We start from the raw sequence: 19,298 nt of genomic DNA, 5'->3' as shown, positions 1-19,298 counted from the left end.
CATGCCCTGGGAATTTCTGAAAGCCCTTTGAAACGGGCTCGGATGTTCGGAATCTACAACTTGCTTTGCCCAGCTAGCAACTCAACCTTTCTTGCCTGTGTCTCACAGCATTCTTATCTGCAGGAAACAGGCAGCTGCTTGACCTGTTCTGAAGCTGGTGGCACACCAGTAAGTACATGAACTTACTCAGTCTTTCTAATTGCCCCCATCCCAGCCTGTTCCAAAGAAAATTTGTTCTCCATTTCGCCAACAGTGTAGGGCAGAGCATGAGGAAGGTCTTCAGCTTACACAGAATACGGCACAGTTAAGAGAAGAAAGGAACCTCAAGCTGACCCAAAGGATCATCATTTTTACCATTACATTCCTCCTTTCTATTTCTTTTTACTAAGCAACTGGGCTCCTGAGGCCTAATTACATTCTAAGATAGAAGAAGATCAAGACAAACTGTGACTACCCCAAATACTGTGCTGATATTTTTTTTAAGAGAACTAAATCCATGCAAGATCTGTCTATCATGTGAAGAAGACAAATCAGGCCTGTGTCACCAAATATGAACAGAAAATGTCACACCGCTTTCAGAGGCAAACACACAGGACACCTGATCGGCGAGAGTCTGTAAGCCAGTGTCCTTGACACTGTGACTCAGAAACAGCACTTTTCGCCTCAGAGCAAGGAAGTGTTCAAAGGGAACTAAAGTCCAACACTGCATGTCACAGCACAGTCCCTACAAAGGACAGGCAGGCAGCAGCTTCCTGTACAACCCCAGCCCTGGGAGGAGCAAGAAGAAGTCACAGAAACCTTCTAGGCTATCTCCTCATCTTTAAGAGTGCCCATGCCTTACTATAAAACTAACTAAATAAAAGAGGTCTCGTCATTTCTGGCAATGAAGCAAATTCTACACGAGAATGTATAGCTAAGAAAAACGCACTCACCCGCAGCCCACAAACCACCAGGTTTTGTTTTCTAAACTTTCCTGCCCCTCTCACTCTTACCTGAATAAATAAAAAGCTTTAGACATTCGGGAAGAGAACGTGGTTAACTCGTGGCTGAAGCTTACAGAACCCAACAGAGCTTTTGCTCTCTGGTCTATGACTTCGTGGCTTTGTAACGCTGGGCAGGGAACAAAGCCTCTCCAAGCCCACCTCCTCCTGCAACATGGGAGCAACTGTGTGCCTTTGTAAAGTGACTTCGCTGCCATTAAATAAGACTGTGCATTAAAAAGAAAGATCTTTCCTCAAACTTTTATCACTTCTATCTGGTGCAAACATTGAAAATCCCTTCCTAGAAATTTGTGGACATATTAAGTATATAATTGTTGTCTGCAGCCACCCACTGTGTAAGATCGGCATGATAGAGATAGGTCTACCCTGATTTGAACATTATACCTCACTAACAGGTATATTTTTTAGGTTGACATATATAAATTAAATGAAAGAAAAAATAAAGCAAATAAATAAAATCACCATCCTAGTGTTTAGCATAAACACATAACCAAGAAATGGTTTATAGCAGCTTTTCTACATATGAGCCTTCGACAGCCTCATAGTGCACCAGCCTTCAGCCAACCTTTGGTGTTTACTGACTTACTACTCTATGTCATGCAGGGTTTTAGAGACTGGAGCTAAATTATAAACAAATAGGTATCAACTTTTATTTTTGCTCTCATGAAACTTAAATTTTTCCAGAATAAAGAAGCAGAAATTACACAAAGGAAAAAAAAATGGACCATTTCATATATACAGACCCTAATAATTATTTCACCAAATACTATAGCACAACTGCCTATCTTACAATTAAATATTTAAGTAGCACATCTGCAATTGTATTACAGTAATAAAGCCCAGTGGCTGCACACTGCGCCAAGAGCACCGAGTAAACACTTGGAGTGTGGATAGCCTCATGGTCTCCACCGCAGCCATTCAGTTATCTGTTGGCTCGGTGTCACCGTGGCACAAAAGAGTGGCAGACAGTAAAAGGACAATTGGTTGTGACTAAGCCAATACGGTTTTATTGTAAACACTAAAGTGTGGATTCCATTTGATTTTCAAGTGTGGTAGTAATATTATCAATGTTTTTATTATTTTTCAGGCATATAAAATGTAGGCAACACCATATAGAATTGCAGAAATCAGTTCATGAAATCAAATTAGGTAGCGGGCCATTTTAGCCACAAGCTGTAACTCTTACTTGCCCATGGGTTGCCCATTTCTCTTCTATAGGTCACCAAATTCTTTGATGGTTTTTTTTTTTGGGGGGGTTGTTTGTGTTTGTTGTTTGTTTGTTTGTTTGTTTGTTTGTTTGAAGCATGGCCACACTATGCAGCCCTGACTGGCTTAGAGCCTGTTACGCAGATCAGACTGGCCTCAAACCTACGGAGATTGCCTGCCTCTGTTTCCCAAGTGCTGGGATTAAGTGCACATCACCACAACTCATGGCTTCTTCCCATCCCCCAGCTGCAGGTTTTCAGCTGTAGCCACAGCTGGAAGTGAACCTTCCTCTCGTTTCAGCCCCCTGAGTGCTGAGATTACGGGCGCACACCATACTTGGTCACTTAATATACTTTCTATTGCGATCATTAAGAAGTCATCCTCGGGCTGGAGAGATGGCTCAGCCATTAAAGGCTAGGCTCACAACCAAAAATATAAGAAGTCATCCTCTAACTGCCAAAGGTGGTTCAGCAAACAGATAAGCACAACTGGTTTTTCTCCACAGCTGGGCATGTTTCCTCAGCAAAACATAAAGACCTTCTTTCCTTTCCTGTCAGGGAAAGGGATTCCCAGAGAAAAGAGAAAGCTAGTGATCTGCGGCTCCCTAGTTGGTGAGTGGAGCACGGGGCCTTTCCCATCTTTGAAGTTTAGTCCTCCCACTGTACCTGAGTGTGTGTGACCCTCACAGGGAAGAATATCTGTCAGTGGAGCGGCAGATCCCAGAGCAGGGAGTGCCATTGAGGGGAGAGTTGCACTTTATATAAAATATAGCTTTGAAGGGGAGTAAAGGAACATGGATAGACCTGAGTGATGACGGGGAAATGGTCTCTGAAAACAGGAGCCCGGTTAAAGGCAATCGCCCTGAAGTGTTTTCGAGATGAGCGGTGTTCATCTCCTCCCATTCAGATTTGTCAAAATGATACAGTGCTGTGCTCTCCGGAGAAATCTTAATGGTGAAGAGATAAAATTCTAACTGTCAGAGCGGTGGGAAAGCAGCCTTTGACGGATGTGAGGATGTCCGTGTGAATTAAAGGTTACACAGCTGTCTTAAAAATGAGGTTGCCAGTAAAACTCCTTTCTTCCAATATCTGAATCTCTCCTCAGAATTTTGATGTTCTCTTAAGTCATTTATTTTATTTTATTTTATTTTTTACTCAACAGCACAAAGAAGATATTCTTTGGGGAAGATGGACATGAAAATTAACCAAGAATGCATGCTCTGAACAATCTCCTTTGTCTACATATATTAAATTCCCTTCACTTTAAACACTGTCGGACTGGTTTTGCTACACTGTAGGGGCAGGCCAAGCATGCTGGTGGAGTGTGAATGTCTGCCTGTATTTATCACCAGGCAAGAATAAGCAAAAGTGTTCTGAGCTGTGAATCAAAAGCCCTTTCTATCGCATGGGCCAAGGTCCAAGACTCCTTGTGAATGAGACTAAAAGGAAGTAACAGTCCAACTCAGAGCCTTTCACTAAGCATAACTCTACAGATCCAGGAAAGAAAACATGGGCTAGTCCAAGCCAGGGCAGCATCTTCACTGGAGGAAACGAATTCCATGGGCTCCATCACAAGCACCAGCAAGTCACCAACAGAAAGCTTTATACTACAGGTTGCCCAGTGCAGAAAAGCAGTAAGGTGTTTGTGCCTGCTGCTCCAATGGTCATGTCAAAAGAGTCTAGGTATGAAGATTCGTTAAGTCCTATCAACTCCATTATCCTTCAAGTGCCTGGCACAGCAGGGTTTGGAGCTGGAAAGATGGCTCGCTCATTTAGCTCTTTTTTTTTTAATGTTTTATTTATTTTTATTTTATATACATTGGTGTTCTACCTGCATGTATGTCTGTGTGAGGGTGTCAAATCCCCTGGAACTGGAATTACAAACAGTTGTGAGCTTCTTGTGGGTGCTGGGAATTGAACCCAGGTCCTTTGGAAAATCAGCCAATGCTCTTAACCACTGAGCCATCTCTCCAGCCCCGTCATTTAGCTCTTGCTGCTCCTTTGGAGGACTAGAACCCAGTTCCTATCACCTACATCTGGCAGCTCACAAACTCTTACAACTCCAGCTCCCAGGAATCTTCCTTCTTCTGGTCTCCAAGGGTACCGGCACATATGTGTCATACAAACATAGGGACACAAGATTACACATAATAAAAATTAAAACTTCATCTTTTCAAAAATTATAGATGGGTGCTGGGTGTGGTGGTGCCCACCTCAGTCCAACATACAGAAATAGAGGTTAAGGCATTTTGAGGTCATGACAGCCTGGTTTGTATTACTGTTTTAAAGACAGACTGAGCTGCATGAAAGAGACATTATCTCAAAATACTAAAGAATGGGGTTTGAGCTCACTAGTAGATCTCTTGCCTAGCATGCCAAGAGTACTGCTAACTCTCTCTCTCTCTCTCTCTCTCTCTCTCTCTCTCTCTCTCTCTCTGTGTGTGTGTGTGTGTGTGTGTGTGTGTGTGTCTGTCTGTCTGTCTGTCTGTCTCTGTCCATCTGTCTCTGACTCTGTGTGTGTGTGTGTGTCTGTCTGTCTGTCTCTAATGTAGGAAGATACTAACCTACCCAAGATGCACAGAAAGAACGTTCTCAACCCATCTTTTAAGACTGTGTAAACCCAGCAAAACAAACGCCGGCACTGCTGAATCTTAAAAGGAAACAAATCTTCATCCAGTTTTATAAGGTTTCTTCATTTGAAAGGAGAAAGGGTAGAGACATAAGATTACATAGCTTCCGTATGTATAGATGCTACAAAACTAGCCAAGTGGTGGGTTGGGGGACTGGAAATAGATTTCTATGTCAATTAAAACATAGGAAGACATCGTCATACATCTATTAGAATGTCTGTTACTACTATGAAAACCAAGTGCTGGCAAAGGCCTGGAGAAAAGAGAAACTTCAGGCGCTGTTGGTGAACACGAAAATGAATACAGCCACTGTGGAAAACTGTATGCAGAGTCCTCAGAGGACTGAGAGGGGAATGTAACCCATCAACCCCACTCGTAGATACTGTCCAAGGAATGAATCAGAATCTCCCATGTTCCCTGAAGCATCATCCACTACAGCCAAAGAGTGGAGGTAGCCTGCAAGACTGCCGTCCTGTGCTACCACACTCCAAGACAGAATACTATTCCATCTACACGAGAAGAAATGCTGTCACATGGGACAACATGAATAAAACAGGGGACCTTGTGCTAAGCCAGATAAGCAGAAAGACAAAGACAGATACTGTGCGATCCCATATGTAGACTCTAAATTATTTGGACTCGTTGAAAAGGATAAACTGTTTGCTGCTAGAGTCTATTGAGAAGAGAAGGACTACTTGAGGGGCCATGTTGACAAAAAAAAAAAAAAGAATTTGAAGTTTCAGTTAGATGGGACAAAGAAGATTCAATAATCTCATGGGGGGGAGAGGGAGGACGGCTCAATGGATAAGGTACATGTTGTACAAGTTCTGGGTGTGGCTGCAGGAGCTTGCAGCCTCGGTGCTGTGGGTGGGGGCAGGGGTGGGGACAGAGATAGGGAGCGCCAGCTAATCTAGCCAAAACAATGAGTGTCAGACTCGGTGAGAAACACTGTCTCTGAAGAGCACAGTGGAAAGCAAGAGAGGAAGACACAAAGTATGTGAGCACGTGGGTGAGAGCACACCCATGTGCCTACACATGAGAGAGAGAAAGGGAGCATTTTTAAAAGTGATGATCGGTTGCACAGAATGGTGACTAAAATAAGAATGCATTGTGTATTGCAAAACTGCTTTTAAAACTGGGGGGGTGGGTGGACCGCAAAGCTAAAATGATTTTATTATGAAGAAACACCAAGTATCTGAAGTGATGGATTTAATTAGCCTGATTGAAGCAGGCCCCTTCAAAGCAGCAAATTATAACCCATAAGCATACACAGTTATCACCTAAAACTAAAATTAAAGAGGCATTAGATTTCTAGGTAATTTAGACCTCTTCTGCAAGAAAAAAAAAAAAAAACACATGTCTGTGTATTCAGGTAACTATCACTCACTTCACAGCTCGTTTTCTCTGGGTTGAACAGAGCTCGGTTCATCCCACTGTTTCATCAAGCATTAACTGCTCAGGGAAGTGTGGAGCCTAGGAACAGAGAAGAATGCCTATGACTTGTCCATCGTGACCTGCCTAAGTGATCTGAACCATCAACTTTTAAAATTACCCATAGTTCGGAAGCTTGCCTATGGAGCTACCCTGAGAGTCTCTACACAAAGGGAAACCTCTAGATTCTTCCTGTCACGATGTTTATTTTAAAATGCAGAAATCAGGCTGGGTGTGGTGGCACACACCTTTATCCCAGCACTTGGGAGGCAGAGGCAGATGGATCTCTGTGAGCTTGAGGCTAGACTGGTCTACATAGTGAGTTTCAGGACAACCAGGGCTATGTAGAGAGACCCTGTCTCAAAAAAGAAAGAAAGAAAGAAAGAAAGAAAGAAAGAAAGAAAGAAAGAAAGAAAGAAAGAAAGAAAGAAAGAAAGGAAGGAAGGAAGGAAGGAAGGAAGGAAGGAAGGAAGGAAGGAAGGAAGGAAGGAAGGAAGGAAGGAAGAAAGAAAGAAAGAAAGAAAGAAAGAAAGAAAGAAAGAAAGAAAGAAAGAAAGAAAGAAAGAAAGAAAGAAAGAAAGAAAGGGGAACCAACCTAGGCATTCTACATATGTGTAACAGTTGTGTAGCTTGGCCTGTATGTAAGGCTCCTAGCAGTGAGATCAGGACCTGTCCCTGGCACTTAGCTGGCTTTTGGGAACCTATTCCTCATGCTCAGTCTTGCCTCAACTTGATGTGCCATGCTGTTCAAGCTCATGGGAGGCCTGCCCCTTTCTGAATGGAGACAGAGGAGGAGTGGATGGGGAGGGGGAAGAGATGGGAGTTGGGTGGGGAGGGGACAAGAGGAGAGGAGGGAGAGGAAACTGTGGTAGGTATGTAAAATAAATGAAAAAATTGTTTAACAAAATGCAGAATCAAATTGGCTTCTGAGGGTGGTGATGATGTGGTAAGGGTGGCAGGCTCTACAAACAATCACAGTTTGGAGGTGATGCCCTCCTTACCTTTGGGTAACCTAGTCTGGGGAGTCTTAGGTTCAAGCTGTCAAAGGAGACATGAGTTCCTGACAAGAGTAACCTTGGAAGATAAGTCCAACCACGTCACTCCCTTCTCTAAACCTGTGCTGAAGACGAAGCTCGGGATCCTGACAGGATAAAGAAATAACTGCCCCTCTAAGAAGACATGCCTTGCTTCATCCCCCCAATCCGCAAGATCCAGTTCAAAACGATTTGCATTTTCCTGAGTACACACTGCCTTCAGGAGCCTTTCAGGCTGTCTGCCTTCCTACACCCAACCGAGCTCCTACTCCACCCACAGTGACATGTAAGAGACAGTTTGGGGCCAGCAGACAGCTCAGTGGGTTAAAGCACCCCTAGTGCATGCCAGATGACCTGAGCCTGAGCCTTGGATCACACTGTGAAAGAAGAGAACCAACTCCTGAAAGTCATCCTCTGATACACACCCACACACAACTGAATCAATGCAAAAAACAATTGTGATATACTAATGATTTGTTTCATAATCTCCCAAAGTTCTTGAATAACTCTTACGTCCTAAGTCCTAGCTAACAGACTCAGAATAAAAATGTAGCTGCCATGAGACCCTGGGAAACTTCCATTTCAATGGCTCCCTGCAAATGAATGAGGATTAGACAGAAGCTTGAGAAACAGTTCTAGGGATGTACAAAGATTTCCATGTCCTCATTCTGTCCACCTGGTACTTGACTCACACATCCATGATGCTAGAGAACTCAGGAACAAGAAAGGTGGAGTGGAAAACACACACACACACACACATACACACACACACACACACACACACACACACACACACACACACACCCCTACTGACCTCAGTCCACTGATATGAGATGAACTGTGAAGGCATCAGGGCTACACTCAGGACAGACAAGAAAATAAGGCTATTGAAAGGAGGTTGCCATCTGGATGGCTGAGGAATGTGGGTGCCATCACTGGAGGTCCTTCTGTGACATAACTGACCACAGAGGTCACAAGGCAGGATGATGAAGGATGAGGCTAATGAATCCTCCCCACTCACATCTGTAGTTCAACTTCACTAAGCATCATCTGGGATCCATGTTATCTTTTAAGCTTCAGTTTTCCCCACAGGAAATCTGTACCATGAGAATAGCATGTGCATGAGACTCTTTTAGGACTTAATGAGCTAGTGAATGGAAAGTGTTCTCATTCCAAAAATTAGAGACATCCCCTGCCAGTTACAGTACTTGCTTTGAATTAATTGTAGGTGCCCATTTACTGATCTCAAGTAAAAATCTAGGGATCTAGAAAGCATACCACAAGATGCTAAATCAGGTCAGAAACTAAATGAAAACAAAAGGTCACATTTATAGGTATGCAGTAGGCACTATAATAAATATTTGAGTATAAAAATATTGAATTATTATATTTATAGATATCAACTATATATATTATATATGTTGATCAATTATGTATCATTTATATCTATCGATTTGATATATATGTTGAATCAATTGTAATATGAAGGCCAGATTAAATGTTATTATAAATATCATTATTCTAATCTTCACCATCATTATTATGGTAATAAAAAAAGGTTCAGTAAGTGATTGAATCAAGAATCAAACTCAGGCAGTATATACTGCCAGAATATACACTCAGCTACACCACTATTTGATTTAGAAATCCTACTCCCTTCCCCTGTTCTGGGACCATGCTTCACAGACAAAATCAAATGCCAATAGATTGAGCTGATTACAGCCCAATTGTGCTGACATCCCAAGCACTGCCCTTTAACTAAGGTAAGGAAGGCTATCTGGTCCTACTGAACCTGTGCAGCCCCTCCACCAACCCAGAGCTGTAACACATTCAGGTCATACAGAGAGAGGTCCTGACCTTGAGCTCAGGGGGATGCCTCATGAAGCCTGAAATCAGTGGCAGTAAGAGTTACTCTCACAAGATTCCATGATATCAGATCCACAAGGACAATCACCCTAAACTATGTTGTATAGGGGTACAGCCCCAAAGACTGGAAGAGGGACTGGTATAAAGCAGGTGCTCAACAAACATTTATTAAAGCAATAGAGATAAATATGATCCTAGAGAAGGGGTAGAATTGCATGGAGTTGAAGCACATGTTTACAGTGTGAATACCATGGCAACCATTCACTACCACTTCTGTCCTAGCCCAGTATGAGATAAAGGAAGAAATTCTGGATGCATAAGAGAAGGTTGCCAGGTCTCCAGTATGTCTGGGAAGGTATGTAGTAGGCAAACACTGCAGCCAGCCAGTGATGCTTGGGAAGGATGCTCAGTAAACTTTTGTTCCCAAATGAATGCAAGTATTAAGCTGGTCAGCTCAATTTGATTGCTAAAGAAATAGCCTTGGGGCTTTTCTGATAAAGAACACAATGTGCTTTTGAGCAAAAAATTTAAGAATAAAACATGATTATACACTCCCTAAATGAATATTTTAAGAAAGTTTGCAGACATGTTGGAAGTCAGAACCACTGTGTTTCCAAATTGTGGAGGAGTTCTCAAAACTCCAAGGAATGGATTCCATCTCTACCTGACCCCTGCAACAACAGAAAAAAGTAAAGCTGCCATCCCTCCACCCTGGCAGATAGATACACTATCAGCTAGGACTCCCCAGGCTGATCCAGGAAACTTGAGAAGACAGGAAAATAAAAATCACACAATGTATTTCTCCTGCTCTGTAATGAGAAGGGGCAACACAAGTTGGGAAAGAGTGAGTACCTGGGGATACACGATGAATTTAGATGGAAGTGTGTGGGGTGCCTGCAGTTTGTCATCTAAGCAGCTTACTGCACAGAATTTTTTGGAACTAGCCTACCTTAATTCAGTATGACAGCCCCATGGCAGTAAAACAGCATCCTAAAAATAAAGCATACATAATGCATCTTCCATGCTGGGTATGAAAAATAGCTAGATGCTTAAATGATACCCAAATGGTGTTCCTGAGACCCATTCTCAGTAATGTGTAGACTCCTGGGAAGCTTTGGCGAAGCTGCTAATTCAGAGGTCACAGAGGGCACTGGGTTTCCATTCATTCATTCATTCATTCATTCATCCATCCATTCATTCATTTGAGGGGAGAACACACACATACCAGGGCTCTTGTTGAAGTTAAAAGACAACTTTCAGAGGTTGTTTCTCTCCTTCCACTGTGTGATTTCCAGAGATCAAATTCAGGTCATCAGGCCTAACAGCAAATGCCTTTACCTACCTGCTAAGCCACCTTGCCCAGCCCTGGGTTTCCTCTTTAAAATGTATTGACTTTCACATGGTCACTGTCTGCTTTGTCTTAGCCTACATGAATATTTTTAAATACTTTTTTCAAAAAGTCATCTGAATATATCAACACAACACCACGAAGTATCTGGTGACCTTTGTAATAACTTGAGAGTCTTGTGTAAGAAAAGAGAGGCAGAAAGCAAATTAACATGTTCAAGCATATTTTCATATGCATATGTTCACACTAAACAAGCAAATCTGTTGAATATTAGAATTTTACTTGCATTTAAAAATAAGTATAGCAGTGCTCAGAGTGAACATCAATACTTCTTCCCTTGAGCAAAGACATTGTCAGAGTTGTATTGTTGAAGTGAAAAAGAAAATAAATGTGTTGATATAGTAGCACAATCAGAAACTATCATGCTAAAACGTGTACAGTTTGGTCATTATCCTATAACTGTCCCAGATAGAATTTAAAACACAGTGTTGACTTACAGAAGAAACCTGGGGAAGAATTAGCCTGTGAAGAATCAGGAACAAGTTCCATCTCCACGAGTCACTAGCCATGTGGCTTGGAGAAAAATTCATAACCTTATATAGATTCAGAATTTCCCTGCTTAAAATCAAAGTAATAGGGGCTGGGAGTGTGGCTTTTCTGTCCTTATACGGGGTTTCCCACATGCATCATGACGCCAGGTGCATGGTTGTAAGTTGTCTTATGTACATGGCTAACAACTCCATTATATACTGCATATCGTCTGGCACTAGGTCTTTATAGATGACCAGTTGAATGTTACTGAAAAAAATATAATTTTATATTTCTTTTTTTTTTTTTTTTTTTTACAAAACCAAGTTGAGGTTTATTAAGGAAATGACAGAAGGACATACCCAAGGGTGGGTGTCGGTTTCTCAAGACGTTGGGAAGACCCTCAGGATTTTAGATAACTGATTTCATAGACAAACTTTAACAAAGGAAAGTATTATTCATGAATTAAGGTAGAGAAAAGCAAGGAATTCCAGGAATGGGAGGGGATTTTCCCCAACAGGGGTTTCTACCCTTTTCTGTCCTTATATGTGATTTCCCACATCTGTCAAGGTGTCAGATGCAGTAAGATGCATTCACAAAGATGTTGCTGTTAGGCATCACACAGTGCCTGTAGCACATGTGATATCTCATCTATTATATTTATTTCCAATTCTATATAACAGATGTTACTGATACTTTATTTGATTCGTTTGTTTGTGGTACTTAGGACTGAATCAAGGGCATTGTGCACGTTAGGCAAGTACACAGCTGCCGATATCTTAATAATGAAGTGACGGACACTTATGGGTCATCCCAGTTGGCCATGTTGGTCCTAACAAGTGTTACATGGTCTACCAGCCATCAGCCATTGCAGTTTTCTCTTTTCCCCTAGGTATGTCTAGCCAAACTCTCTCTTCCCTCAGAGGTTTATACCTTCTTAATCTTATGGGGTTAAAGAGGATCCAAAAACTGGATCTTTTTTAAAAAGTCCCTGGATGCTTTATCTTTGGACTTCCCTCAAAGAGAATCATAGAGCAGGAGTCTGTGCCCATGATAATGACTTATATGGTGGCACATTGCTGTCATTCCCTACCTAATTACAAACATGCCCATACATACTCTCTTCTTTTTCTAGAATAGCTTTGCAGCATTTCAGAACATGGGTGGTTATAAATGCTGGCAAGTCCACTGATTTCAAATGTGTATTTTTATGTCCAAAGAGATTCATTTAAAATGTGTCATTCTACATCCAAGAGCTGGTCCAGAAGTAAGCTGAGCTAATAACTCTGTAATGACTGAATCTCTATTAATTTTATCAATTTTTAAAATTGTGAAGACAGGGCTGGAGAGATGGTTAAGAGCACATATTACCCTTGTGAAAGACCAGTTCCATTTCCAGCACCCATGCCAAGCAGTTCAAAATCATAGGTACCTCCAGCTCCAGGGGATCCAGTGCCCTGCTCTGGATGCTTGAGGGCACTACACCTACATCCATAAGCCAATACTCAGATGCACCTATGCATATAATTTAATTTTTTTAATCTCGAAAAAAAATATACTGAAGATAGTCCGTTTATTGATAGTCCCTGTACCATGGCTCAAGTTAACTTACAACTTTTCAACTTTAGGATGATGACATAAGAGTCTTTGATAGAAAGCATATTCTGAATTCTGAGTTTTGATCTCTCCTTGGACTAGTGATATCTGATAATGTTTTCTAGAAAGGGAAGGTGGTAACATTAAGCCCAGGTTAGCCACCTGACTGTGAAGGTAAATGAAGGTAGACAATCAACACTTGCTAGCATACTATATTGCAGGCATTATTTGGATATTGTGTTTTACATCCCATCATGTGAATGAAACACACATCTCTCTGTGTGTATGAGCTTTCATTACAAAATAGACTTTGTGGTAGATGATTTTACCCAGCTATTGGCTAATGCAAATGTTCCTGGGAGCTACCTAATCATGCTTAAGATGGGAATGATAGCCATATTAAGTGTGTCTTCTAATTCCAGTACATAAAATTATTGTAAGGAGAAATGTATCTGTAATTTGGACCCTCTTATCATTGGACTGAATCAATAGGGAGCTTCAGCTGAGAGACGAAAAGTAGACAAATCATTCAGGTTTCTCCTTTGCATCTCCCTAGGAATGTCACACATCCCTTTTATATTCTTTTATATTCATGTGGTTTTTTTTTTTTTTTTGGTTTTTTGAGACAGGGTTTCTCTGTGTAGCTTTGCGCCTTTCCTGGGACTCAATTGGTAGCCCAGGCTGGCCTCGAACTCACAGAGATCCGCCTGGCTCTGCCTCCCGAGTGCTGGGATTAAAGGCGTGCGCCACCACTGCCCAGCTATTCATGTGCTTTTAATCAAAGTACTATTTACTCCAGGCTTTAATCTCCATATCCTTCAATTTCATATCAAGGAGTTCCAAAGTCCTGTGACTTGAGTGCACCTCTGAAAATTTTTATGTGGACTTAATGTGATAATGGAGACTCAGTTCTTAAAACAAAATGATGCTTGGTAAGAAGCGACATTCAGTGAGTCTCAGTTGTGGTGGCAGTAGCTGTTTTCTTGGAAAAGAGGTCTCCCCAGTCTGCATGTGTGTGTGAGTGTTGGTCACCTGTGATAACTGCATTAAATAACATGTTTATAACTGCTAAGAATGTGGGTAGAGAGCCGGGCGTTGGTGGCGCACGCCTTTAATCCCAGCACTTGGGAGGCGGAGGCAGGCGGATCTCTGTGAGTTCGAGGCCAGCCTGGGCTACCAAGTGAGCTCCAGGAAAGGCGCAAAGCTACACAGAGAAACCCTGTCTCGAAAAACCAAAAAAAAAAAAAAAAAAAAAAAAGAATGTGGGTAGAAAAAAGACAGACCACATGACTCCTTAAAGGATTTGTTTAGAGAAACTGGTTGGTGGAAATGGGAAAGACTTGGAAATTCAGGATAAAAATATGGAGAAAAAGGAGCTTGAATTCTTTATGCTCTCAATAGTTCATTCTCCTTTTTTAACCCTAAAAAGCCTTACTTTTTCTTTCATCTCAAATTAAGGTTTTAAAAAATGCCAACTGCATAAGTTTCTTGGAAAGAGTTCATGAGATAACCCAAACAGCTATACTTAACTGCACTACAGACAAGTTGCCTTCATTGTACTAGATGTAAATGTAATTTTCATAATCACAATTAAAAGTTAAAGAATAGAAACAACATTTAGGATAGATTATGTATGAGATGGGCTAACTACCTACTCTCTCCTCCATATAAAAAGATGTATTTCTAGACCAAAACATATTGTCTAAACAAACACTATTGCTCCTCCTACAGAAAACCCATCATCAAATCATGCTAGCATAATGCCAACACATCATGCTGATTGTACTCAGCACAGTACATCTATAAACCTTACTATTTGTACTGTGAGGATATTACCATGAACATTTGTTATTAGCCTCCATAAAGAACTTTTTAAGAGGCCTCTAGATGAACCCCAGTCCAGATCTAATATAAAAATACTAATACTTGTCCTTACATTAGAAGCTGGAGGCAGATACAGATTTACTATTTAGCATCAAAGGAACAAGGCAAGAAGGAATTCCTGCATTCATCTGACATGTTCATTGAGTATCTGCAGTATATTATACACTCCAATAAGATCCAGGAATACAATAAAGAATACAGGAAATATTATTGCCTCCCAGACATAGGAAGGGAATGATGGCACAAAATGAATGAGCCAGATCTCCTTCAGAGCTCAGACCTGTGCATGTAAAACTAAGTTTGAGCTAAGAGAAGAATGGGAGGTCCTGACAGGGGAAATTCATACTCAGTGGAAATCAGGAGAACAAAGTAACATAGAAAGCGGAATCCTGAGAGTGTCCATTGCATGCCAGAACTGGTCTCTTCATGCTGCCTGCCTCACTGCAACAACTCACATGTATGAGGTGATGTGCAGCTCCATGTGAGTCATTTCAGAGGCTCCCGAGGAAGCTGGCCTGACTTCATGACTAAAAACTCACAGGGAGAAGAGACTGAAGAGAAAACAAAGCAAGCGCCGGAGCCATTTGATATGAAATCCTAGGAATTTAACTCATCACACTGAGCCGCGACTGTGACCCTACTGATTTATTTCAACTGCCGCTTAGGTATGAATGGAGAGGGGACCATGCCAGGGATTTCTTCAAACTGAATCTTAGTTTGGAGATATGCTAGGAACCCAAGGCACAGAACCAAATATCCAAGAAGAATCCTGGCACAAATTAGGCAGAGTCAAGAGAGCAAGAGTTTTATTGCTAGTTTTTTTCGTAAGAGAAAATGACCTTTGAGGGTTGAAGGCTCAGAGCAACTCAATGGACTTGGTACTTCATGTACTTAGTGTAATAACAGCAGTAGCCAACACTTATTGAAGGTTTAGTTTGTGCCATGAACTGTTTTCCATGTGTGAGCTACCAGCAACTTCATGAAGTGGGCAATATTGCCATTTCATAGCTGAGGTAAGAGAGAGAGAGAGAGAGAGAGAGAGAGAGAGAGAGAGAGAGAGAGAGAGAGAGAGAGAGAGAGAGAGAGAGAGACTATAACATTTCAGCCTGGATTTATTTTGTAACGTATGGATTATTCTACATTCCAATACAAGTCACTAACTGAGTATACTTCAGATTCCAACCCTGACATGGCATCCTTATTCAGAGAGTGTCCTGTATGTAGCATGATCATTCCCAGAGACCAGAACTGTGACCTTGTACTTCAGTCAGTGGCCACATGCCCCAGACACTACCTTTGTGCTCCAGGAAAACACAATTTTGAAAATTACGCCATAAACAATGAAGTTTGAAGACGTCACGTGGCTACATTCTAAGTACATCAATGATTTCACCTTATTTTCTTTATTTATTAAATATAGAGAGGCTGAGTCCATCAGTGACAGAGAAAGTAAAAGACTTGGCTCTTACGTGGTCAGTTCTGTCTGAACCTCTGGCAAAGATTCTCTTTACAATGGAAAGATAATTCAGTTTCCTCTTACTCTTTTTTTTTTAATTGAATCTTTATTGTATGTGAAGTGTTTGTCTTCATGTGTGCAAATGTACCCCATGCATGCCTGGTGCCTGCAGAGGTCAGAAGGCACTGCTGGATCCCCTTGAACTGGAGTTACCGGCGGTTGAGAGCCGCCATGTGTGTGTGAAGAACAAAACTCCACCTCGGTCCTTTGCAAGAGCATGGAGTGCTCTTAACCACTGAGCCATCTCTCTAGCCCCCTCTTACTCTTTAAATCGTCCTTGGAAGGAAGTTTCCATAGAAACCTAATAATATGCAGAACTGTGAGCAAATTCTGTACCTCCACCCTGGCTTCTTGTCATCAGGCAAATTGTCATTGGCTTTAATTAGATTTAATATTTAATATGCCACAGAAAAGCTCAGCAAGGGAAATGGACAGCAGAGACTGCACAGTGTGTGTGGGCTTACCCTCACATGCCCAGCACAGCCATGCGCTAGAACTCTAACATCACCAGACTGGGAGAAGGAATGCCACGCATATGGAAAGACGACGCTACTGCTGCTGCTGCTGTCCAAAAGGGAAACGTGGGTGGGGGAAAATCATTTAGAGAGAGTGAGGGAAAAGAGAAAATGATCCCAAATCTCCAACAGCTGCAAATAAGTGAATCTGTTACCTTGGATGAACTCTGATTTCCTGCTCACAGATGGCAGGGTCCTGTTGAGACCCAGAATCCTGTCCAGGTGGAAGGCAAACACTTCACTCATGTCCAGGGGCTGCTTGAGTAGCCCACAGGGGCTAGGCCCGCAGCCAGGCACAGAGCCCGAGGTCCTCCCTTCCAACACCAGCAAGCGGGCACCACTCTTAGAGAAGGATGGCAGGATGCTAACCACCTCACCATCAGCCAGCAGGCGCATTATGCGGATGTCTTCTTTGCTCAGCCATGAGGGGGCGCTCTCACTGTAAATCCTGATGTTGCTCTCTCGCGTCCCAGGCTGCCGCAAATTTGAACCCCCAGTTCTGATTCCAGGACCACGCAGCACCCTCCAGGGTCGTTCCCCAACCTTTGTCAGGTAACCCTGAACATAGGCAGGTACTTCGGCATCTGCTGCCGGTACAGCATCCTGCAGTATAAAGGATGGTTTAACCAGCACCTCCTGATCAGGGGCTACAGATGCCACTGCATACTTCTTCCTGCGCTTGGGTTTCACCGTGCCACGGATATTGGCAGGCTTGCTGCGCTTGGAGCGCAGGGTAATGTACACCACGTTGGGTTGCAGGGTGCTCCCATTGCCCTGCGACTCTGGAGGGGCCAGGGTACCATCCAAGGGGATCTCCGGGAAGGGTACCTTGAAGTTGTCGCGGCTGTGGGGTGGCCCCCTGTCCGTGGCCTGCCCATGCTGGAAAGAGGCCCTGCCAACCTGGCTCACCAGGAAGCCCAGGTAGATGGCACAGGCAGTGCCCAGTAAGAGGTTCCGTCTGGTCCTGGGACGCCGGCTGCTCCAGAGTTTACACAGTCGAGGGACGCACAGGGAGCAGACAAACCAGTTTATGAGCTGCCCCGGCTTGTCTGGACAGGTCATTTCTCTGCCGCTTCCACATGCTGAACGGAGTTTAAAGTCTGCAGCTCGTTTCTGGTGACATGATTCATGGCTTCCTGAATCCAGCCGTCCAGTCCGCTTCGGAATCTAAGTCGTCTCCAATGGGCAGAGGTGAAAGAGAAGGGTCGCTGCTGGCGCTGGGAACACTTGGGGCACCGGCCACCACGAGCCTTTTAAGCGCCTATCAGCCTTCCTCAGGAGACAGAAAGGCTGACTCTGGGGATGAATGGAAACAAAGTTGACTGAGTCACCATCTCAACCCATTTCAGTTCCTCTGCAGGAGGAAAGAGGGGAGTAACCCTTTCCTTCCATAAATACTACCAAGTTTGGTGTAAAAGTTTAAAACATGGAAACAAGCTAGGTGTGTGAGTCCGATGTCACTTTTAAGTAATGAAAACAAGCTGCAAAGAGCATTTGATGGTTTACCTGACTGTGGAGCATTAAAATGTCATCAACGCCGGCTCCCCTGCACACACCCATTGTGTGATTCAGAAATAACTCAAGACAAGTAATAAACACATTTAAAATTCTTACAAGTACCCTAATTTTTATAAGACATGGATTCACTACTTAGGCAAAAACACCAAGTAGTGAGTTCACATTTAAACATATGCTCTTTAAATGAAATGCCCCAGGTTGTCTCCACAATGTATTTTATTATCTTACATTGGTATTTAACTGCCTTTAATGTCTGTACAGCTTGGAAAGAGAGACAGTTATTCTCTCTCTCTCTCTCTCTCTCTCTCTCTCTCTCTCTCTCTCTTACACACACACAACAACCACAACAACACAAATCCAATTAATGTTTATTTCTTTTCTTTCCACTAAAGAGAGCAGAAAGTAAGAAAAGAATCTCCACATTTTTTCCCCTACATTTTTCCATAGAGGAAGAAACTGGTTTACAAAGAAAAACAACACTTTACTTACACGCTCAGCTCCAGGAAGAATGGAATCCCTGATTCTAATGCACAGAACTTGGAAAGGCTGCGGCATGTGAGGAGAGCATATTTCATGGTCAAGAGTGCTCCACCTTTCAAACATCTCAGCTCAGCCCTAAAAGCTGCCGCCTTCTGACAGGAAGCCCCAGGGATTTGTAAACTGGCTGCCGCACGGCTTTCAGACACGGGAGGGTCTTTAAAAAAAAATGACTACAAAAAATAAAAAGTAAAATTTAATTCTGAGTTCTCAAAACACTGTCCGGAGTCAGTTTTCATTCAAACAACTTTCTGCCTCTTTCGACCCCTGGGTGCCCTCTAGTGTCTCACTCGCTAACTAGCACACAAGTGTCAGCCCTGGGAAGTGAAGTGGTCTCAAGTGTTTGCAGAGGTTGGTGGAGACCCCACTGCCAAATAAATGCCCTGTAAAGTGAGGAGTGCCGCTGACCTCCGCCTGACCCTATGGAGGTGGGGACCAGACACCCAGAGAACCGGGCCTGCAACTTACCTGACATCTGGGCTGTTTGCGGACTAACCGTTGTCTCCCACCAATTGTGGGAAGACACGGCCAGGAAGTGAAGACAAAGAGAAGATGGGGGTAACGGGAAATGAGGAGGAAAATGGAAAGCTTGAGATAAGAGTCGGGGAGGTGGGATGGCACTTGTGGTGTGCAACTGCCCCCAGCAACCGTACGCAGAAAGCAGCCTGGACGCCTTCTGATTGGAGGCC

The 19,298-nt window shown here is 42.8% G+C and overlaps 1 protein-coding gene across 2 annotated transcripts in view; it reads right to left on the bottom strand.

The window, feature by feature from the left end:
- The window catches only part of Gask1b (golgi associated kinase 1B), a 55,498-nt gene extending 36,290 nt beyond the window's left edge, over window positions 1-19,208 (bottom strand). The window contains exons 1-2 of one of the 2 annotated variants that reach the window (XM_006981095.4): window positions 19,078-19,208; window positions 16,710-17,850 (exon numbers count right to left, since the gene is read on the bottom strand). In XM_006981095.4, coding sequence (XP_006981157.1) covers window positions 16,710-17,616 — 907 coding nt within the window. In that variant the 5' untranslated portion in view covers window positions 17,617-17,850; window positions 19,078-19,208. Of the gene's footprint in view, window positions 1-16,709; window positions 17,851-18,547; window positions 18,688-19,077 lie in introns of those variants that run through there. The other variant, XM_076574286.1, reaches the window with a different exon arrangement.
- Between the last annotated feature and the right edge of the window lie 90 nt (window positions 19,209-19,298).

The sequence above is a fragment of the Peromyscus maniculatus genome, chromosome 6 (assembly GCF_049852395.1).
Source record: "Peromyscus maniculatus bairdii isolate BWxNUB_F1_BW_parent chromosome 6, HU_Pman_BW_mat_3.1, whole genome shotgun sequence".
NCBI classification, from domain to species: domain Eukaryota; kingdom Metazoa; phylum Chordata; class Mammalia; order Rodentia; family Cricetidae; genus Peromyscus; species Peromyscus maniculatus.
This window is presented reverse-complemented; position numbering and strand designations above follow the sequence as displayed.